The 26,258-nt window shown below is 54.8% G+C and overlaps 2 protein-coding genes across 3 annotated transcripts; both read left to right on the forward strand.

Moving 5' to 3' along the window:
• The first annotated feature begins 1,768 nt into the window (after positions 1 to 1,768).
• On the forward strand, positions 1,769 to 6,937 carry NFKBIL1 (NFKB inhibitor like 1). Of its 2 annotated transcripts, XM_078881338.1 has the most exons (6): positions 1,770 to 1,895; positions 3,821 to 3,859; positions 4,274 to 4,571; positions 5,106 to 5,215; positions 5,585 to 5,768; positions 5,941 to 6,937. In XM_078881338.1, the coding sequence occupies exons 3-6, from the start codon at positions 4,283 to 4,285 to the stop codon at positions 6,576 to 6,578; spliced, it is 1,221 nt and encodes a 406-aa protein (XP_078737464.1). In that variant the 5' UTR covers positions 1,770 to 1,895; positions 3,821 to 3,859; positions 4,274 to 4,282; the 3' UTR covers positions 6,579 to 6,937. The 2 variants fall into 2 exon arrangements, with proteins under 2 accessions (XP_078737465.1, XP_078737464.1); XM_078881339.1 differs by lacking the exon at positions 3,821 to 3,859 and having other exon boundaries at positions 1,769 to 1,895.
• Positions 6,938 to 10,910: 3,973 nt separating this feature from the next.
• On the forward strand, positions 10,911 to 21,521 carry HSPA5 (heat shock protein family A (Hsp70) member 5). The gene is made up of 9 exons (XM_078881332.1): positions 10,911 to 11,177; positions 12,503 to 12,640; positions 13,205 to 13,436; positions 14,150 to 14,287; positions 14,436 to 14,548; positions 14,888 to 15,042; positions 15,688 to 15,923; positions 16,727 to 16,964; positions 18,718 to 21,521. Exons 2-9 carry the CDS (start codon positions 12,507 to 12,509, stop codon positions 19,458 to 19,460), a joined length of 1,989 nt encoding a protein of 662 aa, XP_078737458.1. The 5' UTR covers positions 10,911 to 11,177; positions 12,503 to 12,506; the 3' UTR covers positions 19,461 to 21,521.
• Positions 21,522 to 26,258: the final 4,737 nt, after the last annotated feature.

Raw genomic sequence — 26,258 nt, forward strand, 5'->3', positions numbered from 1 at the left:
ACGTGACTTTACCGAAAGAACCAAGAAGAACAATAATATATTGTGTATTGTTAAGGGGGACCGCACGAAAGGCCGCCAGTGGCCTCTGGTGGCCAATGAAGAACACTGAAATGACGTAATAGCTGCGTGGTGGTGGTGGCTATGCCACTGCGCGTGGCTGTCTGATCCAGCGGTGCTGTGGAGGCAGCAACAGCAGCGAGAGGTTGGTGGATCACCACCGCATATGGGGTTACAAAACTCCCTTCTACCCTTGGGTGGGCGTTGAGATGAAGGAGCCCGTGCCCCTGGCTCTGTCAGGAGAAGGCGGTAGAGCAAAAATGTGGACGTCACCTGTACCAGATGTTGAACTTCTTTCGCACAGTACGTAGCTAACCGTGCTAATTGGAGGTTCTGTCTATACAGGGATAGAGTGTTTCCCCCTCGCACGCGTGGGGTTTCTCCGGGTGCTCCGCTTTCCTCCCACACGTGTAAACACTCATTAACTGGTCGATAACACCTTCATACATGGCAATTACCCAACCGACAATGAATTCCCATTGACATTTATATGCATTCAGTAATCCCCCCCCCCCCACACTTTGCTCAATAAGGTCTCACAAGTGATGTTATTGCATCTACCCCTCTATTTAAGGAACGAAACAGGAGGATTTCTCCACAAATCTGGATGTCCCCTGATGAAGCTAGTTGTAATTACTGGCGAAACGTCGTACTTCAGATTGTAAATGTGGCTTTGCTCTCCAACACACCGGTGTGCTGTACTAGTATACTACACTATACACGACACTATACACTACACTATACACTACACTACTATACACTACACTACTGTACACTATGCTATACACTACACTACTATACACTACGCTATACACTAGTGCTGTACTAGTGACGAATTGGCCACGTTCTGCTTACGTGACAAACCTTACTAATTGGCTGTGTTGGGTGGTGGCGGGTTTAACGACACATTTATATTTACACGATCTAACCCAAAAAACCTGTGTTATGGATGTTTTGGTTGGGTTAGATCGCATAAATATAAATGTGTCGTTAAACCCGCCACCATCCGATACAGCCAATTAGTGAGACCTCAATTTAAGGCCGAAACAGCAGGATTCTCCACAGTTCTGGCTGTCGCCTGACGATGCTGGCTGCTGTTTTAATTACCGGCGAAACACTCCGTGTGTTGTAAATGTGGGTTCACTGCTGAAATATGAAGTAATCGGCACGTTTTGTTTACGTAATAAACCTGAAATAATTATCTGTTGCGAGATGAACGACACATTTACGCGATTCAGCCCCCCCCAAAAAATCTCTTTTAGAACACATTCCTGCGGAGGGAGCTGGTAGGAACGTTGGATTTCTCGGTCAATGGCCAGGGTCAACGGCGGCGTGGTGATTCCGCAAATATGGCCGACTGTGAGGGCTGGCACAAGCCGGCGTGAGTAGGTTAAACGTTGAGTTTTATAAGGGCACCACGGGGTGACCAGCCCCTCCCCACCCAGCTCCACCCCTCCCCCCCACCCAGCCCCACCCCTCCCCCCACCCAGCCCCTCCCCACCCAGCCCCTCTCCACCCTCCCCACCCAGCCCCTCTCCTCCCCACCCTCCCCACCCAGCCCCATCTGCATGACGGACGGACGGACACAATAATCACCTGTGGGCTGGTGAAACCAGGAGGTTCCTACCAGTAACATCATGCGATGAATGGATTCGTCCAACGCGTTAAACCCCCACCGCCTGCTAACTTAATGGGACGATCCGACCCGGAAGTGGTCCACGTCGCCGGGGGTGAGTGGGAGCTCCCGGGGCGCTGCTCTATCCACTGCTGGACGGCGGCCTCTTCCCCCCCCACGCCGTGGGGAGAGAGGGGTTGTTTGGCCATACTTCACCACTCCGGTCAGTACGGGTTGTTGGTGAACGATTGGGGGAGGTACAGTGACCAAATACAACAGACTGTTGGCGAGTAGCAGCACCTAAGGCCGGGACGGCGGCACACGAGGGGGTGGATAGCCAGCACCACGCCCGGTCGCCTTTGTCTTCCTAGTGGCGATGTTTGTACACACCGCACCAGGTACTACTCATTTGAGGCTGAGTCGACCTAGGGGAGGCCCAGGACCGGTTCAGATAATCGTCGCAGGTGTTGGTGGAGAACACGGTTCATAGCCGGGTTCGTAGCGCAGCGCGCTAACCGCTACGCTACCGCTCCTCAGAGAGAGACACGTGACGAGATTCACACACAGAGATCCACGGTGTTGTTGGTATGGTCCGTCTCGTACGATTTGGCGACGAAACTTGCAAGCGAAAAGCAGCTGGCGACGTGATATTTATTGCATCAATGCGTGTGCAATTTGTAAGGCCGCGGGGACATAGACTTATTTGATGTAAAGGTTTTACAGTGGTACCTCGGTATGCGACGTTAATTCGTTCCAGAAGGTAGGACTTTTTCCGAAAATGACGTAGACCCAACGAATCTTTCCCATAAGAAATAAATGGAAAGGAAATAATCCGTTCCAGAGTATAAGAAATTATATTTTATATGGCATATTATACATTAATGGGGTTGTATAAAATAATTTAGACACTACTTATTACAAAAATGCATAGATAAATTAAAATAAATGCATAAATAAATTAAAATTAATTTAAATTACAATAAAATGTAACGTCGCTTCACCTTGCTGAGAGGAGTTGATCGCCTACGAAGATGGTGGTGAGGAAGGGGAGGAGGAGGAGATGTTATTTTTTGGAAGGAGAGTCCCCTTCCATTAAAACTTCAGGAAGCTGAAATTCTGTGGTTTTTTCTCTTTCTCTTTTCTGTCTTTTTTCTTGACTTGGACCTGGTTGAGGCTCACCAGGTTTGAGTTTTACTAAAAACCTGTCCATTGAAGTTTGTTTTTGCCTTCTAAGAATGTTCCTGAAGTGTGACATTGTCTGGTCATTCCACACAATACTGTTACGGCTTGTTAGAGCTTTATTGGGGTGGTATTTTCTGCAAAACTTTGCACTTCCATCCATTTTGCACACATTTCTTTAATAAGTGAAGTAGGAGCTTCCTCTATCTCCTCCTCGCCTGAATTCGCAAAAAATTAACGTTAAAATGACAAAAAAACACGTGAAAATTCAGAGTTATCGCAAGGGTTGTGCACTGAACCAGATCTACAGCCAGACTGAGGAGCGGCGCTTTGTTTCAGTCATGAACGGCGTCTACGCGGGTACGCGGTGACTCATCCCGACCCATACACGTTCTAGCAAGCGCGTCGTATCCCAAGCAAGACGTCGTATCCCAAGCAAGACGTCGTATCCCAAGACATTTTTTTCTCGTCAAAACACGACGTATACCAAATTCGACGTATTCCAAAGCGGTTGTATACCGAGGTATGACTGTAATCCCTTGTTCATCTCGACGTCCTTTTTACTTATATGTCTCAATAGCATCACGGAGATGGCGTGACGTGAGGGTTCTGCCTTTGTAGTGAGGGTTGTAAGTTGACGCTGAGGAGGGGGAAGGAGGCGCCTCGGCCCCCATGTGGAGTGACGTCACCCGCTAATTATTATTAATGAGGGGGGGTCCATGTGGAGGACGTCACCTGTTCATGATTATTAATGAGGGGGGCTGGTCGACGTGGAGTGACGTCACGCGCAGGACACACAGACATTCTTGGCTCATAGTAAATACCGTTTGTGTGAATCGTGCATACCGTGCGTATTCATTTTTCTAATGATTCCATGTGTATATCACGAATGTGGAATGATGGTTGTGCCCCCGTGTCTCATGAACAGCAGTTACATGACCAGTTCTAACCCTGCTGTCTTCTCCGCAGTGTCTCAGTGTCGCAACGTCTCCTCATCGCTCTATCCCAGTGAGTTTGCCTCTCCCCAGTGTCGCTGCTGTTCCCTGGACTCTATCTCCATGTCTCTGTTTTTATTGTCCCCATGTCTCTGTTTTTATTGTCCCCGTGTCTATCCCCGTGGCTCCATCTCCTGCACCCCTGTCCCCATGGCTCTGTAATTCGCCGTGCCTGTCCCTGCATCTCTCGTTGCCCCCGTGTCTCCCCATGCCCTGTAACTTACCGTGCTTGTGTCACCGCGTCTTACAATGTCTCCCCGCGCTCTCCCCGTGTCCCTGCGTCTCTCCGTGTCTCCCCGTGTCCTCCCGCGCGTCTCCCTGCGTCTCCTCGTGTCTCTCCGCATCCCCCGTGTCTGCTCGTTCTCTCCGCGTTTGATCGTGTCTCCCCTTATCTCCCCGTGACTCCCCCCCGCTGCCCCTTGTGCAGGCCGTCTCGATGGGAGTTTCCCGCCGGCTGTTGCGCCGTCTGCGCCGCTGGGCGCGCCGCGGCTCGTGCCGCCGCCTCCGGTCGCTGCTGCGCCGCCACCCGGAGATCTGCGGGGCGGGGGCCGGGGGGAACTCGGCGGCGGGGGCGGCCCTGATCTCGGCGAGCCGCCGGGGCCACGCGTCCGTGGTGCGGCTTCTGCTGCGCCGCGGCGTGGATGGGGCGGCGGCCAGGGGTCGCGGCGGGGAGACGGCGGCGCACGCAGTGGTGCACAGGGCGCTGGGACGGCCCGCGGACAAGGGTGCGGGGACACGCGGGGGCGCTCGGGGAGAGACACCAGGGAGACACGTGGGGAGACGTCATGTAGATCAGGGTTGAGACACACGGGGAAAGATATGGGGGAGACACGGAACACAACGGGGACGTGGGTGGGGATGCATGGGGGACACGGGGGGACACGTGGCCATGCCCATGGCAGCTCTGCCTGTGCGTGCGTATTCACCAGTAGCTGTAGGAGTGGGTCGCTGTCGTGTTTAATGCAGCACTGCGCTACAAATGCGGCAGGATCCCGAGTTCGATTCCCGCTCACGGCCACCACCAACCCCAGTGACGATTATTTGAAAGGGGTCTTGGGCCTCCCCTAGGTCGACTCAGCCTCAAATGAGTACCCGGTGCAGTGCGTAAACATCGCCACTTGGAGAGGCTAAGGCGGCCGGGCGTGGTGTTGGCCACCCACCCCCTCGCATGCCGTTATCGGCCTTCACAGGTGCGACTCACCAACAGCACTTGCCCTGTGTTGAGGCTACATGGTGGATCTTTGTTTGTCGTGCCGCAGGCTGCCTCCGCGTGATCGCCCTGCTGCGCAAGTACTGCCCGGACTGCCTCCAGGTGCGCAACCTGGACGGCATCACCGCAGCACACCTCCTGGCTCGCCTGCCTCACCAGGTGTGCCCCCCCCCCTCCTCACCCCACTCCCCACTCCCTTCCATTCCCGATCCCCTCCTCCCCCAACCCAACTCCCCATTGCTTCCTCCCTGCTGTGTCTCACTCATCACTTTTCTACTTCTCCTCCTCCCCATGTCTATCACCTGCTCCCCCCTCCTCCTACTCCCTGTGTCTCCCATCTCCTACTCCTCTTCCTCCCCCTTCTTGCTGTGTCTCCAACCTCCTCCCCCGTCCTCCTCTTCCCCCTCCCCTTCCTCCCCATGTCTCTCACCTCCTCCCCCTCTTCCTCCTCTTTCTCCTCATCCTCCTCCTCCGCCCCCACCCCCGCTTCTCTCCGCGTGTCCCATTACCTCCCACCTCCACCACCAGGGCGGGCTTGCGGAACAGCAGGAGGAGGCGGTGTCGCTGGTGGGGGCCATGCTGGGCGAGCGTGGGGGTTGGGGCTCCGAGGAGGAGGGGCCGTGGGGAAGCCGTGGGGAGGACTCCGCGTGGCTGCGCCGCGTGCAGGACGAGTGTGAGGACGAGTACAACACTGCCTGGGGGCGCTACGAGGGTGAGACGCCCACTCCCTCACCACCCGTCCGTGGGTCTCTCTGTGCGAGTCTGTGGGTCACCGAGTGATGAGTCTGCGAGTCTCTGTGCAAGTCTGTCGGTCTTTCCGTGTGATGAGTCTGTGGGTCACACGCACCTCCTCCATGCTTCTCTTCACTTTCGCTCCGACCCAGACGACTTCGAGGCGGCGGACGGCAACGGCTCCGAGCCCGAGACCTTCGAGGGCTGGGTTCAGCGCCTGGCCCGGGAGCAGCGCGAGCGCAGCCGCCCGGGCCCCAGTGCCGCCGAGCTCCGGCGCCAGCGGCTCCGCGAGGAGCGCGAGCGGCGCGAGGAACGCTGGCGGCAGGAGCTGCGAGCGACGCTCGCCACGGAGCACTCGGAGCGCCAGCGCCGCGCGGCCGCGGCCTCCTCCGCCGCGGCCGACGCCGCTGCCGCCGCCAAGGAGTCGTACGAGCGCCGGCTCCTGGCCGCGGCGGACAAGCTGGCGCGGTCGGCCGAGTCCGCTGCCGATTCTGCCGGAGGTGGGGCGCAGCGGCAGGGGGAGCTGCGGTACGATGACATCCCGTGGCCGGCGCCGCACGGCACCGCCGAGGAGATGGCGGCGGTGCTGGCGCACGGCGTGGACCGGACGGAGGAGGGAGGCGCCCCCTACAGGCGCCACCTACGCCGCCAGCTCGTGTTGTGGCACCCGGACAAGTTCGAGCAGCGGTTTGGCGCAAGGCTGCACGTGGCCGAGCGGGAGGGCGTCCTGCGCACCGTCAAGGAGTTGTCGCAGGCACTCAACAGGCTTATGGGGGCCAGCGCCACGTGATCGCGGTGGTGGTGATGAGGAAGATGGTGGTGACGGTGGAGGTGATGGTGGTGGTGATGGTAGTGGTGATGATGAAGTTGGTGGTGGTGGTGATGATGATGATGAAGGTGATGATGGCGAGCTGTGGTGCAGCGGTTTAGCGCGCCGGGCGTGGTGCTGGCCGCCCACCCCCTCAGGTGCTGTACTGGCCTTCATAGGTACTACTTGTTCACTTGCCCCAATGGTCTTTGTGTGAATGTGTGCATCGGGTCACGCCACTCCTCTGCACGAATACACGTCACAATATTACTAAATGTAAATTATCTGAAAGTCTGAAAAATGTACAAACATACCCTTCAAATGTTGAAAATCCAACCATTTTTAATACAAAGATTATCCTGATGTGTACACACGTGTCTGTGTGTGTGAGGCTGGTCGAAGCTTCGGGTCTTCTCGGCCACGGTCATGCCCTCCTTTCATGCTTGCGAAACGTGGACCCCCCCCCGAATAGAACATCTACACCAGATCCAGAGTTACAAAGAGACACATAAAGTTACATAGAGATGCATAGAGTTACATAGACATCCTGAGTTGCATCGACATCCATAGAGTTACGTAGAGACGCATAGACTTACATTGATATCCTTAGTTACATAGAGACGCATAGAGTTGCATAGATATCCTTAGTTGCATAGACATCCATAGAGTTGCATAGATATCCTTAGTTACATAGACATCCATAGAGTTACGTAGGGATGCATAGAGTTACATAGACATCCATAGAGTTACATAGAGATGCATAGAGTTACATAGAATTACGTAGAGACTTATAGAGTTGCATAGATATCCTGTGTTACTACTCTTTTGGTCTTTCGGTAAAGTCACGTAGATAGAAAAATAATCAAATCAAATAAATTCACGACGTTTCGATCGTAACACAAGCAATCGTCTTCAGGTGAAAAATTACAGCAGGCGGAGTGCTGAGGCAGGAAGAAATAATCATTCCGCCTGCTGTAATTTTTCACCTGAAGACGATTGCTTGTGTTGCGATCGAAACGTAATTTTTTAGTATTTTTCTATCTACGTGACTTTACCGAAAGACCCAAAGAGTATGAATTCCACGAAAGCTTTAAGTCAACCTTTGTTACGTAGAGGCGCATAGAGTTGCATAGAGTTACATGGAGACACACCGAGGCCACAGCCCAAGACCGTGAGCAGTGGTGGCAGTCCCAGGACACGGCAGGGTGGAGTGAACGTGAAAACTCAACCAGCGCCAATCAGAACCAGAATACTGATACTGGAGGAATCCGATGAGTTGTCAAGCTCTTGGTTCACATATGTCCAGTCGGGGTACGGGGGTCGCAACATTACATCCACAAACAACATACACGAAGACAACAACAATAGCAGTGCAAAGTAAAGGAGGGGAAATCAAGTCACTAAATATGAATGAAAATAAATCAAGTATACGAGTACAAATTGCATAAACATGAACCGGCACGTTTATACAAATCTTGACATCAGTGAGCTTTATAATCGAGGTTTGTTGGGTTGGATGGCATCAATATGAACGTGTCGTTAACCGCGCCACCACCCGACAGCCAATTATGAAGGTTGTGTCAACAAAACGTGCCAATTAGCTACTGGTTCAGCACACCCCGGTTGTGTGTTGGAGAGTAAATCTACTACAACATTTAGAATTCGAGTCGCAATAGTTCAGTCATAGCGAGAGGAGTGATACGGGGCGACTGAGCGCCAGTGAGCGAGCGAGAGCAGTGATTCGGTGAGTGCTGGGCTACAGGGCATCCTGTGGCTACCTTTGCATAACAGGTGCTATAGGCTGTTTCGGAGTTGTGCTAAACATTTGTGAGCAGCAGACGCCCGTGAAGTCAAATCAATTCCTGTACTGCACTTCTATGGCTCCCCTTCCTGCCCGATGCATCCTCCGCCTTCACCGAGCCAACAAACCCCCGTGACTGGCGTGGTGAAGTATGTCAATCCACTGCTGGAGGCCCTCATCCAGCAGTGGATTTGGCATTGCTGCATGTGGAGAAAGTGGGCTCGCTGTTTTAGGGGTCGTCCATAAATGACGTCACGCGATTTTGGAGGATTTTTGACCCCCCCCCCATCGTCACAAAAAGTCAGACCCTCCCCCATATATGACGTCACAAAGCTCTGCCCCCCCCCACCAAAATAAAACACGCTTCAAATCGCTTTAAACTATTGTCAATGTAGTGCGTATTAGGAGAAAACATTTATTAAAAAGTCTATTTACTTAAGTAGAACGTGTTGTCTATATTTAAAATTGCGCATTTTGATGTGACGTCACATTTCTCACCCCCCCCCCTCGTCACATCGTCACATCGTCACAAATGTCTGACCCCCCCCTAGGTGCGTGACGTCATTTATGGACGGCCCTTTAGCCGCCGTTGCTGCTACTGTGTTCACTCTGGCGATGTCTGTGATGTTCGTGTCCAGGGAATCTCCGTGCCGTGCTACTCGCTCAACTAAAACTACACTATTTATTTGACCGAACTGAACTAGTTTTTTTTATTTTAACCAAGCAAGGCGCGCTGAGCTTACGTAGCTCTCTTTCAGAAGCGACCTGCCCACAAATGACAGCTCAACAAAGGGGCTCGTCATCATGTGGAACATTTACAGCCGTCAATACTCGCATTGATTCTAAATAGGGAGGGAAAACCCGGAGGTGGTGATGATGGAACATCCACTGGGAGAGAGAGAGATACGCAAACTCCAAATACACAGCAGCAGGCGTCAGGGTTGGGATCGAACTCACGACCTCCTGCACACCAGGCGAGGTAGTTAACATCTCCTAGCCACCGTGATGATGATGAGAGAGACACGCAAACTCCAAATATACAGCAGCAGGGTTGGGATCGAACTCACGACCTGCACACCAGGCGAGGTAGTTAACATCTCTTAGCCACCGTGATGATGATGAGAGAGACACGCAAACTCCAAAAATACAGCAGGCGTCAGAGTTGGGATCGAACTCACGACCTCCTGCACACCAGGCGAGGTAGTTAACATCTCCTGGCCACGTGGTCTGTTCAAGCTGCACTTTGGGGGTTCGGTTGCTCCGGTGACCGATGGTGAAACCCGCCGGCAACGCGCGTGACGTCATCGCGCGTGACGTCACCTGGAAACTTCCTCGGATTCCAACATTTGCATGAATCCGTGTGAGTCGACTCCGTGTTTTGTGGCCGATACCGATTCTTACAAAGACAACGATCCACCCGTGTAGCCTCAACAGACTGTCGGGGCAAGTGCTGTTAGCGAGGTTCCGGCACGGCACAACCACCACGCCTGGCCGCCTTCGCCCTGCCGAGTGGCGACGTTAACTGCACAACGCATCCGGTTATCATTTGAGGCTGAGTCGACCTAGGGGTAGGGGGGCACAGAACCGGTTCAAACGATCGTCACCGGTGTTGATGACTCGATCGGGTTCGTAGCGCAGCGCGCTAACCGCTGCGCCACCGCTCCCCCGCGCCGATCGGACCCCAGTACAAAACCGAGCGTTGCATCGAATCGCCAATGGACGAGGCGCCAATGCGTGAAGATTGTTATTATCCATCGGGTTCGAGGGGGTACATTTACGTGCGCTGCCAATGTTAAATAACAACAGGGGGGGGCAATTCTTATGCGTTAATTCGTGCTAAAAATAGATGTGTACATTTATATCCTGCAGCGGAAGATTAGTGCTGCCGGATACGGCAAACCACATTTGCAAATCTTTGATCCTTTGCCGTGTCCGTATCGATAGTTCAATGTGAATGCGCGGTGTGATTGAAGGCCCTCCCGTGTGTTGTCTTGTGTGGGTCTGGGACTGCTGCTGTTTTGTGTCGCTGCCTTGCCGTGCGTTCATTTTAGTGTCGACAAATGGGACAGCCAATGCCCATGTATTTATACATTCTAGTGACTCCATTACCCTTCCTATCGGTTGTCTTTGCACTCCTTGTTGTTGTAACTTTCTGAGACCCCCCTCCCCCACCTTGCCCCCACTGAACATCTGTGCGGGAAGCAAAGAGCTTCACAGCTCATCGGATTTCTACTCCTCCTGCAGTCTAAATCAAGATTCCGAATCGCCGAAGAACATAACGACGAATCGAATCGACCGTCGTGCGCTGGACCAATCAGCGGCGTCCGCGAGGGCAACGCCGGACGGCCCCCCACGCCCCTTGGCTCGCCTCGCCGCTTGAGCCAATGGGAGGCGTCCACGAGCTTTGGCGCCCCTCGACCAATTGGGCGCGTCCACAGCGGCGACTCGACCGTCGCGGGCCAATGGGAGGCGTCCACGCGCCTCCGCCTGGAAGTATATAAAGCGGGCGGCAACGGGAGGAGGTGCCCGTCAGTCATCTGCAGAGCAACGTTGAGGGTTGAATCTTGCGCGTGGTGGTGGAGGAGCCTTCGTGGTCCCGTGAGCGTTAAGTGATCATTGCTAATTAGGGTTCTCGGTGATAACCGACCGGTGGGTACTTGTGTGTAGGTCTCCATTTGACGAAGGCGGTCTAAATCCGTTGGGGCGCGGGTCGAGCCGGGTGAAGACGAGGCCACGTCTACGGTACAGCCCAGGAGCAGTGTCGCCATAACCCAACTGAGGTGAGTGTCGTGACGGTGGTGGTTCGTCCGCGTCAGCCGTGTTCTATCCACTGCTGGGTGAAGTACCCGCGCCTTCTTCACGCCGCCAAGCCGATAACCGCGTCTCTCTAAATACTGTATCCGGCGGGTTGTTAATCCACCACTCCAGTTGGCAGGATAAGTTCGGTGGGCGTCTCTTGCGCGTCAAACGTCGGGCGACGTAACGAGCGGCCCTCGACTGGGCCACGCGGGAGCTGACGGAGACGTCAAATGGACGCTGACTACTGCGAATCGATTCGCTAACAACAACGAATCGATTCCCCGCTTTACACGCCCGTCTCCCTGTTCGTAGCGGTGTTGCGCGAATCGACAATTCAATTCGCGCAAAGATGTCGGGAGTCGATTCGCGTCTTGCGGTTTTTTAAGCTAAGCAGGTGTTGTGCCTGGCTATAGCTTGGATGGGCGATCACCGTGTGTGCGTAACAGTTGCTACAGGCTGCGGTGTCGCGTTGGTAAGCGTACAGTAACCACGAGGTAGCAGTGGCGCGGATAAGTTGTGCAGTACTCCACTGCTGGCGTCTGTTCGCCGCCTTCGCCAAAGCTTACGCAGTGACCGGCGCGGTGAGGTCTGGTTCATTGGCATCGCCACCCCCCCGAAACGGCGAACTGTAAGTGACTACGTAACGGACGTTGATTCTTGGGTCACGCTTCCCCCCCCCCTCCCGAGTTACGCCCCCCCCCCCCCCCGGGTTACGCTAACTCCCCCCCCCCCCACACGGGTAACTGCCCCCCCCCCGCACCTCCGATTAGCACGGTTGACTACGTACGGAGCACAAGAAGTTCAGTATACTGTACATGCATATACCTGGCGCCCCCATTACAACTTGGAGTGCGCTGTGGAGCCCAGGTGTGTGACTGTCGCCAGGCCTCTGTTTTACCAGGTAAGCTCCACTCAGCTGCTGTGTAGCTCTTTCACAAGCGACCTGGCCATCGCATGATAGCTCAACGAAGTGGGTTGCGTGGAAATTTCTAGCAGCCAAATATTCTTAAACGCGTGATGTTGATTTTAATGTGGAGGGGGAAAGCCGTAGGGCCTGGGGAGAGACGAGCGACCATGTAGCAGGCATCAGGGTCGCGTTCAAACCTCCGACCACCGCATACCAGGCAAGGGATGACATCTCGCCCTGTAGAAGAAAGTTTCCTCACCCGGCACACCACATCCAGTACACCGCATCGCCAAGGACCGTGGCTTCTACTGCTCGTGTGCTCACGGTTGGCTACGTACGGTGTGAAAGACGTTTAGCGTACGTGCAGAGCGCTAACGAGGCCCTCGTTTGTGCCCGCAGAGCGATGGCGCCTGGGAGGGTGGCGCTGGTGGTGGTGGCGCTGTGCTGCGTGGCGCTGTGCCGCGCAGCCGAGGACGACAAGGAGAAGGAGAACATGGGCACGGTGATCGGCATCGACCTGGGCACCACCTACTCGTGGTGAGGTGCCAGCGCACTCGTACACGTGTACACACACACGCTTGCTCTCAAACACGTGTGTGTGTGTTCCCTCGCCACACACTCGTATTGAGTCGCACCCGCGGTCACTGATACACTCCTGCACACACGTGCACTGTGCAGCGCACTGAAGTGCAGAGCCAGCCGTGTGAGCGCTTGCTGCAAACGTGCACGATCGTGAATATTCTCATGGCTTTTACTAATTTCCCATCCATTCAATCCATTAATTTACTGTCAATTTAATCATCACAGATTTGCTTGCCCCCCCATTGCTTCCTGTCTATTTTCTTCATCTCATTACCATTCCATTCATACAACATACACGTACCAGTCTTTAATTCTCTTTAAACGCCTCGTTTAAGGTGTCGTATAAATTACGATAAAGTAAGATGTGCATGCATTATCTGGCTTCTCTGAACGCTCGCGCACGCGTCGGAGCACTCGAACAAATGGACCGCGCGCCTGGTGAGATGTGCGTCGTGGAATCTACATGCGCACGCCTCATTCTGTACCCTCTCTTCCCTCCGGGGTTTTGAAATCCGGCAGTGTGGGCGTGTTCAAGAACGGCCGCGTGGAGATAATCGCCAACGACCAGGGGAACCGCATCACGCCGTCATACGTCGCCTTCACGGCCGAGGGGGAGCGCCTCATCGGCGATGCCGCCAAGAACCAGCTGACCTCCAACCCCGAGAACACCGTGTTCGACGCCAAGCGGCTCATTGGGCGCTCGTGGACGGACCCCACTGTGCAGCACGACATCAAGTTCTGGCCCTTCACGGTGCGTGGGTGTCGGTAGTTTTCGCTGTGCTTCCTGCCCCCCCCCCTCGCATTGTCGCCGGTTTTTCCACAGTCCCTGCTACCCCTCGTACAATTGCACAAGGTTAACGCTTAGTAGTGTCAGGCATTTTTGGGTTTTTTTTGGGTTGGATCACGTAAATATAAACGTGTCATTGAGAGAGCGATCCTTGGATCTCTTCGGCTCAAGTGGCGAGTCCACTGCCATGTATGTGTGGCAGTTATTTTCGTGTGGAGCGTAAGTGCCGCGGTTAGCGCGCTGCACTATGAACCCGGGGGCACCTGAGTTCGATTCCCACTCACGGCTGCCAATACCAATGACGATTATCTGAAATATTTCTGGGCTTCCCCTAGGTCGACTCTGCCTCGAATGAGTACCTGGTGCGGTGTGTATACATCGCCACTAGGGGGAGACAAAGGTGGCAGGGCGTGGTTCTGGCCACCCACCCCCTAGTGTGCTCTGCCAGCCTTCATCGGTGTTGCTTGCTAACAGCACTTGCCCCATCAGTCTGTTCAGGTCATGCGGGGAATCTTTGTTTGAAACTTATTTCACACCATACAGGTGGTGTGGATTGGTGGTGGTTCTGCCTATGGTACCCTCTGTGAAAAGAGCTTCATCGCTCGTCGGATTTCTCCCAAGATAACTAAAGATTCTCATTCTGGTTCCTACCCCCCTCTCTCTCTGCCGCCCTGCAGGTTCTGGAGAAGAAGGGGAAGCCCCACATCCAGGTTGAGGTGATAGCCGGCGAGTCCAAGACCTTCGCCCCGGAGGAGATCTCGGCCATGGTGCTCACCAAGATGAAGGAGACGGCCGAGGCCTACCTGGGCAAGAAGGTGCGACGCGCATAACAACGCTCGCGACCACGCTCCACGCACGCACCGGGCAAACCTCCCGTTCTGTGGGGGGGGGGGTTGGGGAGCACGAGCGTTGCGTTGCATCTCGATCGTCAAGTTGCTCACGGGGGTTTGTTGTCGTCTGCAGGTGACGCACGCGGTGGTGACCGTGCCCGCCTACTTCAACGACGCCCAGCGACAGGCCACCAAGGACGCCGGCACCATCGCCGGCCTCAACGTGCTGCGCATCATCAACGAGCCGTACGCAACACACGGGGGTGGGCTACATGGTAGGGGCAGGGGGGCACACGGGAGGGGGGGGGGCACACGGGGGAGGGGGGGGGGGCACGGGAGGGGGGGGGGGTGGGAAACTATACAGTGGGGTGCCACGGTGGTGGGGTTAACAGATACCGGCCAAAACACTGGGTGCGAGTTTTTGGCCGGTATCGGTCGACCTCTCGTGACCGATTCTAAAATTAACCCCAATGAGCGCGCTGACCATCGAACGCGGTAGAGGAGACGCTGGACTCCAACTCGTCCACCGCCATCCACCCCGCTGATGGCCCTACTGGCTCTGCCCGTCCATCCCCGTGCGTGCAGGACTGCGGCGGCGATCGCCTACGGGCTGGACAAGAAGGAGGGCGAGAAGAACATCCTGGTGTTCGACCTGGGTGGGGGCACCTTCGACGTGTCGCTGCTCACCATCGACCACGGCGTGTTCGAGGTGGTGGCCACCAACGGAGACACCCACCTTGGTGAGCAGAGTGCCACGCCCCCCCCCGTGCCCCTCCCCTTGCCGCACCCACCCACTTTCTCCTCTGCCACACGCTTTACCCAACCACCACCACATGCTGGTAGTTTCCCGGCTGGTGGTCCTCTTTTTTTATATTGCTGGGTGTGCCGTGGGGGAATGGGGTGCCGCTGTCAGTAGCTAGGAGATGTTAACGACCTCGCGTGAAATTTTCTCCGGCTACTCCGGTTATTCCTTCTACATTTAGAATCGACGTCGTGCATGTGTGGCTGCCGCTATAAATTTATACGAGATAAGCCACTTCGTTGAGATAATCTGTGGCCAGGTTTCTTCTAAAGAGCTGCACAGCTCTGTGGGACTTGCTTGGTAAAATAAGAAATAGTGTAGTAGTGTCAGAAGATGCATTGTAAATCGATCTAACAGTGTTATATTAACATTGTACATCAGACCGTCTAAAACCAGAGACCGCCCTTTACAGGCAGGTCCTCGATACGAACGTTCCACACTTAAACGAACGAACCCGCCACGAGACGTCGTTATTTCTGACTTTTTCGAACGTTCGGCTCCGTAACCTTTTACGAACCGAACTGCGGTGTTGCCAGCACGCTGACCTGACCGCGGCTCTCCCACCCCACCCTTCGACCCGCAGGTGGCGAGGACTTTGACCAACGCGTGATGGAGCACTTCATCAAACTGTACAAGAAGAAGACTGGCAAGGATGTGCGCAAGGACCACCGCGCAGTGCAGAAGCTCCGCCGCGAGGTGGAGAAGGCAAAGCGCACACTCTCCACGCAGCACCAGGCGCGCATCGACATCGAGTCCTTCTACGACGGCGACGACTTCTCCGAGACGCTCACGCGCGCAAAGTTCGAGGAGCTCAACATGGTGAGAAGGGGAGGGTCACCGGCGGTGGTGGTGTCTGTAACGGTGTCTGTGTGCTACGTGTAACTGTATATGCTTTAACTGTGTGCTGTGTAATTATGTAGGTAGTAGCGGTTAGCGCGCTGCACTAAAAGGTTAAATTCCCACTCGCGGCCAACGCTAGTGACGATTATCTGAACTGGTCCTGGGCCTCCCCTAGGTCGGCTCTGCCTCAAACGAGTGTAAACATCGCTACTTGGGAGACGAAGGTGGTCTGGCATGGTGCTGGCCACCCCAGTCCCTCGTATATGGTACAAGCACCTTCATAGGTGCTTGCTAACAGCACTTGCCCCAACAGTCGGTTCAGGCTATAAGGGGCATCTGTCCTTTGTCGGGTGCCACAGTGGCTATGACATGTTAACTACCTCTCCTTGTATACAGGAAGGAGGTCACGAGTTTGATCCCGACCCTAACGCCTGCTATATAGTTGGAGTTTGCATGTTCTCACTGGTTGTAGGGACTTTTCTCCTGGTCCTCTGGTTTTTCCCTCCATTTTAGAAACGTTTTTTTGCATTTGGCCACTAAAAAATGTCCACCTGATTTAATGAGAAACCTATTCGTTGAGCTATCGTGTGTAATAGCCGAATTGCCTCTGAAAAATAGCTATATAGCTCAATGGGGCCTTGCCTGGTAAAATGAAAATGGAAGTCTTTAGTAGCTTTATTGTCAAGCTATTTGCTGGACAACCGCGGGGTATGGAGCGCGCACCCTCAACCGTACCGACTTCCTAACCTTGGCCTTGCCACCGCTGTGCCCGTGCCCCGCAGGACCTGTTCCGCTCGACGATGAAGCCGGTGCAGAAGGTGATGGAGGACTCGGACTTGAAGAAGACGGACATCGACGAGATCGTGCTGGTGGGCGGCTCGACGCGCATCCCCAAGATCCAGCAGCTGGTGAAGGAGCTGTTCAACGGCAAGGAGCCGTCGCGCGGCATCAACCCCGATGAGGCGGTGGCCTACGGCGCCGCCGTGCAGGCTGGCGTGCTGTCCGGGGAGGACAACACCGGTACGTGTGTGTGCTTGTGTCTTTGTAGCGGTTAGCGCTACGCTGCGCTATGAACCTGGCGACCCGGGTTCGATTCCCACTCACGGCCAACACCAGTGACAATTATTTTAACTGGTCCCGGGCCTCCCCTAGGTCGACTCGGTCTCAAATGAGGTACCTGGTGTGATGTGTAAACAACGTCACTAGGGAGACGAAGGCGGCCGGGCGTGGTGTTGGCCACCCACCCCCTTGTGTGCCGTGCCGGCCTTCATAGGTGCTCGCTTAACAGCACTTGCCCCTACGGTCTGTTCAGGCTACACGGGGGATCTTTGTAGGGGGCACAAGTGGTGCATCTGCCAGTCATCTCGGTCAACCCCCATGGCACCTGGGTCTGTCCCGTGACCTGCTGCCAGTGGGCACCTAGCCTGGCACAAGTCCCGTGGTGACGTCACCGCCACTTGGTGGCGAATGACGTTGGTTTTTAAATCCTTTATATTAAGTTCGCTTGCTTGCTTAGGACCGTGCAAATCTTTCCGTCGTTTTTTAACCCACTTCCCGTGATCCAATCGAGCTGACATTTTGCACACAGACTCGTTGTGCGTGACAATTTATTTTCGTGAAAAAAAAATCCTAAATTTTCCACTTTTTAGGGGAAAATTTTTTTCATATTTAATTTTAAATACCAATGTGATAAAAATGAAACTCTTACTCAAGAAAAACAGAAATGAATAATAAAATAAAACCGATGCCATGCATATAAAGGATTTATAGTGAAAAACTTTGTTTTTACGGGTTAATTTTTTGTTGTCTAAACTTACGTTGAGCACGGTTGGCTACGTATGGTACCAAAGAAGTTAATCGAACATGTGGCACTGACACAAATGCGCGGACACAGACAAGATCGCCCGTGTTAGCCTTAACAGACTGTTGGGGTAAGTGCTGTCAGCAGCACCTAAGGAAGGCTGGTACAGCACACGAGAGGGGGTGGGTGGCCGGCCAGCAAGCACGCTTGGCCACCTCTCTCCAGTGGTGATGTTAACACTTCACACGAGATGCTAATTTGAGGCTTAGTCGACCTAGGTGAGGCCCAGGACCGGTTCATATTCGCCACTGTTATTACCCTTGAGTGGGAATTGAACTTGGGTGGCTGGGTTTGTTGTACAGTGCGCTCACCATTGCGCCACCGCTCCCCACATGCACACATGCTTGTCTTGGTTATTCTCAATGTACGTGTACAGATTTTTGGTTCTTTCACATGTAGGTTGGGTAGCCCTTGCACAGGGTTGGGGCTGGCTACGTGTACACACGGTTAGGGTTGAAGATTCGTGCCTACGTGCGTGAACAACTCCAGCGTGTGCACATGTACATGCGGTGTGCGTGCTAATTTTGGGAAAGCTCAGCATTGCAATCCATGTGCCAAACGTGGCATCGCGCTTTTCTTAAATATGACGGTGCTGCCCAATCAAAACACACGCTCGGGTGCCGGTGGCTAGGATATGTTAACTACCTCACCTGGTATACAGGACGTCGTGGGTTCTATCCCGACCTTGACGCCTGCTGTATATTTGAAGTTTGCAGTGTCTCCATGGATACTTTCCCTCCACATTTATACACATTCGTTTGTGGTGTATTTGGCTGCTGCTATCATTTGTTATAGCCAGGTTGCTTTTGAAAAGGAGCTCTGAAGCTCGGTGGGCTTTACCTGGTGAGATAAAAATGTTTCTTAGTTTTATTGTCGTCATCGTCACACTCTCTCTGCCGTGTGGTGCTGCAGGCGACCTGGTGCTGCTGGACGTGTGCCCCCTGACCCTGGGCATCGAGACGGTGGGTGGCGTCATGACCAAGCTGATCCCTCGCAACACCGTGGTGCCCACCAAGAAGTCGCAGATCTTCTCGACGGCCGCCGACAACCAGCCCACCGTCACCATCCAGGTGTTTGAGGGCGAGCGCCCCATGACCAAGGACAACCACCTGCTGGGCAAGTTCGACCTGACGGGCATCCCGCCGGCCCCGCGCGGGGTCCCCCAGATCGAGGTGACCTTCGAGATCGACGTCAACGGCATCCTTCGCGTGTCCGCAGAGGACAAGGGCACGGGCAACAAGAACAAGATCACCATCACCAATGACCAGAACCGCCTGACGCCCGAGGAGATTGAGAGGATGGTGTCCGACGCGGAGCGCTTCGCTGACGACGACAAGCGGGTGAAGGAGCGCGTGGAGGCTCGCAACGAGCTGGAGAGCTACGCCTACTCGCTCAAGAACCAGATCGGCGACAAGGAGAAGCTGGGCGGCAAGCTGTCGGACGAGGACCGCGAGACCGTCGAGAAGGCCGTGGAGGACAAGATTGCCTGGCTCGAGGGCCATCAGGAGGCCGACACGGACGACTTCAAGGCGCAGAAGAAGGAGCTGGAGGAGGTGGTGCAGCCCATCGTGAGCAAGCTGTACGGCGGAGCGGGGGCCGGCCCCGGTGGGGAGGACGAGGGAGGGGAGGAAGGGGCTGACAAGGACGAGCTGTGAGGCGGCGATGGCGGGAGGCGGAGTTGGAACGACACCCACGGCAATCGCCGCCACCCCTCTGTCGGCCAACCACGACCTCTCTGGACTCTGTAAAGTTTCCGCTGTGTTTGTTGCCTTTGTCGTTCAATGATTTTGAGCTTGAGAGAGACTGTGCCCCCCCCCACACCCCTGCATTGGTTTGGGTTCATCGGATATTTAAACCCTGCCTGGTGGTGGGCCCCTAGCACTTGGTGGCGGGGTGGACCCCAGATCTGCATGTGGTGTGGGTCATGCCACTCAGGAGACGGCGGTGGTGCCAGTGCTGGCTTTGCCTCCTTCTCCCCCCCCCCCCACCTCTTTCCCTTCCCTTGTTCAGCCGGAGATTCGTCAAACTTGAGAGTTTGCCAGCCCAGCACCAGCAGCACCGCCGTATGGTCACCAAGCGGCTCGGCCTCTCCCAGTGTGCTCCAGGTGCCCAGGATAGAGGGGTGGGGGGTATATGGTGGGGGGTTACGTTATTGAGAGGATTATCTCGGTTTAAGTTATTGCAGAGCAGCAGCGACGGCGACCGTTCAGACTCGATGCAGTGGGGGACTCGACTCGACGGCAAAACGGAGAATAAACGGAAACGCGAGATGAGGCCCGCGTGTGACCCGTGGTGTTTATTTACAAGCGCCCGCCCTCCTTGGGTGCAATTCTAATGCTCCACACTGCAACAACCCTGATTCTAAAGTCTTTATTTGGACTGCATGAGGAGTGAATCTGAGTTTGTTTTCAAATGGTCATTTACAACGGGCAGGCTGCAAAAAACCCGATGGGTGTACAAAATAGAGAAAATGGGAAGAAAGTCACGGCAAATACAATTCGTTGTATACAGTCTGTTCTATAACGTGGCGGTAGCATTCCTGCAGAACACACCGCGTTATGCCATAATCACGTAACAATATAGAGTGAAGCGGTCTGCGTTTAACACGTGATGCGTAATGCTGGCAGAACAAAGCCCGAGGGTGCTTTGTAGAGGATCCAGCAGCATCTCGGTGTCTTGTGCAGTGACGTTACGCTGAGGCGACTCTATAACAACCACGTGGTCCTACCCGCGTGACCGTAGTTGTGTTCGCTCTATCGTGTTTATATATCCAATTTGCTTTATTAAAACACGCGATTATAGAACAGACTGTCAGATGTCTCAAGATTGTTCAAGGCAGCCACGACAAAGCCAGTCCCAGACTACACCGAGCACCACTGGGTCCCGTGTTGAACGTCTGGAGTGATGCTTCACATTGGGGGTCAAGGCTCTCGCGCTTGTGTCTCCTATGCAGTGTGCGTGCCGATCCTTGGCATGCTTGTGCTGCGTGTAACGGCCTCGTCTACGATACAACGCGGGGCTGGTGAGGAATCCTTGTGAGCGTCGCCTCTGCAAACGCATTTGTTCTGCCACGGACCTGGCCTGGTGTCATCGACTGCTGGAAGAAGGACCCCTCCCCAAGCTCTCGCCACCTCTCACAATCCCACGATTTGTAATAATCCACCTGGCCAGCTGCTCTGTGCACACGATCAGATTTGTAACAGCTCCATCTCCCTTGCAACCCTTGCCATATATGAAGAGTGAACACTTGGGGCTGTTGCCTGTACTGAATAAGAACCACAGCCATACATTTTGGTGGTGTAATCACCCAGCCACTTGGCCTCCCAGGCTGGTGTGGTGTTTTTTGGCAAGGCCGCCTGCACGCCACTGCGTTGGCGGCGGTGTTGCCAGCAAACACCGTTCTGGTGATGTGGGCAAGGCAATTTGGGGATACTACGGTTGCCAGCCTGCAGACATTGCGATGGGCCGTCTTATATTTACGAGGATATTTGTTCAGGAGAGGGTTTTTGGGGTTGAACGCTAAATCAATAATTTGGGGGGCATGGAAGACGTGTCAGTTGGGGTGACTTGTTAGAATCATTTTACTTTTGGTTTCCCCACGTGCTTTTTTTGTGCCGTTTGTTAAAAAAAAGTTTGAGGCAGTGCGACACGGTTTAATGTGTGAATATTAAAACGCAGTCCTGTGGTGTACCTTTGCTTGTCACCACTAACAATTACACACATTGTCTGTCTCTGCTGTTTGGCGGAAGGGGGAGCGTTTCGATCCATTTTCCCAGGGCGCCCCCCACACTCCCCTCTCTCCTCTCCCTGAGGTCTGGGTCCAGCCGCTTTCCCATGGCCAGTCCCCACTGGGTTACCCCACGAGATTTCTCCAATTCTCGCGGTTGGTGCTGTGGAAATCAAATCTGGTGCCACCCACGCCCTGCTCGCTTCCCCCAGAGTCTTGTTGCTCTGCTCTGGCTCAAGCGTCTGCTGCTGGCCCCACGGGGCTCCCCTGGCGCCATCACCCCTGTGCTCCCCCAGGCGAGAAGGGTGGGGGGTGGGGGGGGTTATTTATGCTCTGCGCTACTGCTTGGAATTCTCCCCTGGCCCTGCCACCTTTGTTTCTCCTCTACTGCCTCATTTTTGCGAGGTCCGCACGCCCCCCCCCCCCCACTACTGATCTGTGTGCGCCCTCTGCCGTCGGTCGAGTGCGTTCTGTCAAACCGGGAATTGTCAAAAGTAAAGTTTTTACAGAAAAACCGCTGCCTCGGCTTGTCCACCGTGTGCGTGCGTGGTGTTTGCTGCTGGGTGTGGGGAGTTGTACGGCGGTTCGCGCACTGCACTACAATCCTGGGTGGGCCACGGTTCGAGTTCCGCTCACGGCCACCAATGCCACTGACGATCTACACCGATCCTGCCCCTCCCCCTCGGCTGACTCGGCCTCCAAATGAGTGCTTGGTGCGATGTGTAAAACCTCGCCAAAACAACTTATTTTACCAGGTAAGGGCCCACTGAGCTATGTAGCTCTCTTTCGAATATTCCTGGCTACCACATAGCTCAACGAAGTGGCTTGTGGAAATGTACAGCAGCCAAAGAATTTAAACGGATCTTTCGAAATGTAGAGGGGAACTGGAGGCCCCGGACAAAAATCCATGCGCCTGCGGGAAGAACATGCCAACTCCAAATATACAGGCATCGGGTTGGGATTGATCCCACGAAAATTGTAAACCTGGCGAGGTCGTGAACATCGTTCCACCGTGGCACCCCAAACACGGATGGGAGGTGGTGGAGGCATTCCAGCTGTGAAAATTCGCCACTCCAATCCTCCCTACGTGATAATCTGGCTCGTCAAACACCTCCATGCAAAATCACAGCCGTTTTTTATCAACAGCCGTACGAATAGTAAGGCCTCAATAGTCTCACGGAGACCCATCCACTCGCACAGAGATTAACAGACTCGCACTGGGATCTCTAACTTCGCATACAGACCCATAGACTCGCACAGATCGAGATATTCGCATACATTTTGCAGCGGGCAAAGTATAAATTCGCGAAGACAGCCCGATGTGAAGCGACGTCACCGATTCGATTTGAAAGAGAAACATCACGCCCATCAATAATCCTCTTCGTGTGGCTGTTGTTTTTGCCGAGTAGAAGCAGTGGTTCCACATCGAGGTGGTTGATGAGCCAGATGACTGCGTCTCGAGTCGCAGAGTGGTGAATTATCGCTGCTGTGATGATGCCTCTCCACGTAGATCTGTATGGGACCTATGGGTCTCTTCCGTGAGTATATGGGCATCTATGTAAGTCTATCAGCATTTATAAGTATTGTTTTCTGTGAGTATGGTTCTCTGAGTATCGGTATCTGTGTGAGTCTATAGGTCTCGCGTCACCTGCTTCAACGTACGTTAAAGAACCCGTGATGTAATTTACAAAGAGCAGCATCGCCCCCTCCCGCCAGACTTTCACACACGGGCAGCTGCCACTGGGTGTGCCCCTCGGCTTGATCACACAAGCAGCAACAACATCGCCCCCTACCGCCAGACTAACGCACAGGGGTAGCTGCCACTGGGTGTGCCCCTCGGCTTGACCACACAGCAGCGGCAGCAGTTGCATCGCCCCCTACCGCCAGACTAACGCACAGGGGTAGCTGCCACTGGGTGTGCCCCTAGGCTTGATCACACAGCAGCGGCAGAAATACCAACTCCCGCAGGCTGCGTGCGTCTCGCGTGGTTCCCTCGCTCCTGTGTCACGATCGCGCCATTGCCCCCCCAACCTCCCCCTCTAAGTTGTAAATTCGTCATTGCCTCGTCCACCAAACCTCAGGGGCTCGTAACCCCCCCCCCCTCTCCCATGGGGAGAATGCTTTGGTCCGAGTGGAAAACCCTCACACCTGGATATTCTCCCTGTGAGGTCACGGGGGTCGTGGGAAGGTGTGTGGTGGTGAGCAGGTGTCGACTGCGCAATCAACAGTGACCTGGGTTCGATTCCTGGCTGTAGCGAACATCAGCACTGAGGGTGGGGGGGGGCAATGAATTCGTTCTAAGCATAGCATCCCCCCTTAAGTCCACAGTCTCATATGAGTGCCCGGTACAAAGTGTAGAAATAGACACTGGGGAGACAAAGGTGGCTGAGCAGAGCGAGGGCCACACCACCGTCTCCCACCACTCACCAGTGTTGCCAACTCTTGAGTTGGAAAAACCCAGGACGTATCAACAGAGGAAGACGAATACTTCGCAATTCCAGTAGAGGTGGTAACTCAATGTGAATTGTTCTCTTGAGTGCTACATTGTTAATATTGTTATAAAATAACAACAAAAACTCAACACGGAGTTTCGGGCAATGACCCTTCTCAAAAGCACATAGCAGCTATTTTCTCAACAACAGGACGAACCTCGGGAAAATTGAACAGGTGACAACCCTCCTTACCACTCAATCACCCATCCACTCATTCATTCAGCCACCCACTCACTCACGCACTTAGCCACTAACCCATCTTCCATTCATTCACCCAATAACAACAGCCACCATTTGCTTCTAAGTGGCAGTGACATCACCACGGCGCTTGTGCCAGGCTAGGTGCACTTTGACGTCACATAAAGTGTCGAAAGCTGGCTGACAGGAGGTCACGGGGTAGACCCAGAGACCCAGGTGCCATGGATGTATTGACTGGGATTACTTCGCTCGTTGTTGTTTGTGTCACTCCTCTGCCCTCTGTTGTTGCTGGGGGGCGACTGCGTCCAACTGCCCAGTAACACCCTTCATGAACCTCCTCTACAAAGGCAGATTTTGACCCGACTGGTACCAGTTTTCAGCAAGTCGACTCAGCTCCACATCCACAGTCCGTCTCTTTACCAGCGTGGCCTACCCCACAACTCCGTACCACGCCGCCAACTTCCGGGTGAGGAGTCAACATTACCTCACCCAATGGCCGGTGGGAGGGGTCGGTGGAAGGCATTGTTACCAGCACCAGCACCTCCGTGAGGGGCCCGATGGTGGCAGCCGACACCAGGATAACGGCCACGGGTGGTAAGCGGGGGCGATCCGGCCCCTATCCCAGTAACGGAAACCACTCCCGCTGCCCTCCACGGTGGCGCATCGCTGGCGGGGCTGCACATAGAATTCCTGGTTACACACCTGGTGTCCGAGGTGGACCTCAATGGGTGACCCTCCCCAGCAGTCCCATCCCAGCTCCACTCGCAGTGTGCAGCGCGCGATCCGGGGCCTGTAGGCGGCCTATGTCAACTCCGATTGTGTTGCAGAATCCGGGTACGCCGCCCATTTACCTGCCCTTCCACCAGCCACGTGGCCCCCGTGATTCCTGCCACTAGCTCCCGCAGCCAGTCGCTCGCAGTCGCCGCGTCCTTAGGTGTTGTTGTCGGCATCTGCGTGGGGGTCACTCGCTCACCATTATTATCATCCATTTGTGTTGGGACCACGTCTATTGCACCCCTAGTTGGTCCACTCTCTAGGAGGCGTTGGCATTTAACCCTGGCGCGTGTCTAGCGCGGGCGATCTCGGGACAGTCTCTCACGAGATGCCCCCGACGGTCGCATAGATAACACGCCCGGGGGAGGGCGGTGGCTCCATAGGAGGCCCTTGCCCACTCCCCCTCCCACTACTGATACGCATCTGCCCGAACTCTGCCTCTAATTGGGACACCCGCCCGGTTAGTCCCTCTACCGTGGAGTGTAGGCCCCCACCTCGGCCTAGACTACCTCCATTGTGGACTGCAATTTGTTCATATTTCGGGTCACCTCCCCGCGTACTTGGTGCACCTCCTCGCGGGCTTGGGTCACTTCTTCGAGGGCTTGGGTCACCTCCCTGCGCAAATGGGTCACATGGCCGGCTACATCCCCTATGCCGGTCTGTATCCCTGGAGGCTCCCCCCCCCCCTCACTGTCCTGGCGAGCTCCTCCTCCTCTTCCTCCTCTGAAAGAAGGCTCGCGATGGCGCGCTCCCGTCCCAGCCCTCGAAACTGCGCGCACTCATTAGCGAGTCTCTCGTAACCTGTCCTGCGAGGATCGGCCAATCTCCTGGCCCCGGGAAACCGTGGGACTTTCCATCTAGGGGTCCATCGGATTAAAACCCGATGTGCCAGGCAATCCCCCACCAGGACACTACGTGGGTGCGCTGCGTGCGTGTATGTGTTTAGAGCAGGGGCCGGGAGGGAATCGCGGCGCTTGCGGAGTTGTTCCGCGGTCGTGGCACCACACACTCACTCGGCCACTCACGCAATCACCCTCTATGCACTCACCCACTTATTCACCCACCCACCTACCTACCCGCCTACTCCCTTAAGCACCCCAAGACCTGTAGACAACTTCGCAGGAAAGCAACCTCCTCGTTCCAGAAGAGGACGATCCGTGGAAAACCGGGAGAGGTGGCAACACCAGCAACACCTCGTGGGAGCCAACATCTCCCTCTTGCACCTGTGCGGGTGGGAGCGGGGTGCAGGAGGCAGGGTACAG

The sequence above is a fragment of the Lampetra fluviatilis genome, chromosome 61 (genome assembly GCF_964198595.1).
Source record: "Lampetra fluviatilis chromosome 61, kcLamFluv1.1, whole genome shotgun sequence".
Classification (NCBI taxonomy): domain Eukaryota; kingdom Metazoa; phylum Chordata; class Hyperoartia; order Petromyzontiformes; family Petromyzontidae; genus Lampetra; species Lampetra fluviatilis.

What these genes read in the sequence shown, in the direction of transcription:
- NFKBIL1 (XM_078881339.1), top strand. Translation starts at nt 4,283, where the DNA reads ATGGGAGTTTCCCGCCGGCTGTTGCGCCGTCTGCGCCGCTGGGCGCGC. An exon ending in TGGCTCGCCTGCCTCACCAG is followed by an intron (nt 5,216 to 5,584) that starts GTGTGCCCCCCC and finishes CTCCACCACCAG; the next exon opens with GGCGGGCTTGCGGAACAGCA. An exon ending in TGCCTGGGGGCGCTACGAGG is followed by an intron (nt 5,769 to 5,940) that starts GTGAGACGCCCA and finishes GCTCCGACCCAG; the next exon opens with ACGACTTCGAGGCGGCGGAC.
- HSPA5 (XM_078881332.1), top strand. Translation starts at nt 12,507, where the DNA reads ATGGCGCCTGGGAGGGTGGCGCTGGTGGTGGTGGCGCTGTGCTGCGTG. An exon ending in AGGCCTACCTGGGCAAGAAG is followed by an intron (nt 14,288 to 14,435) that starts GTGCGACGCGCA and finishes TGTCGTCTGCAG; the next exon opens with GTGACGCACGCGGTGGTGAC. An exon ending in CTGCGCATCATCAACGAGCC is followed by an intron (nt 14,549 to 14,887) that starts GTACGCAACACA and finishes CCGTGCGTGCAG; the next exon opens with GACTGCGGCGGCGATCGCCT.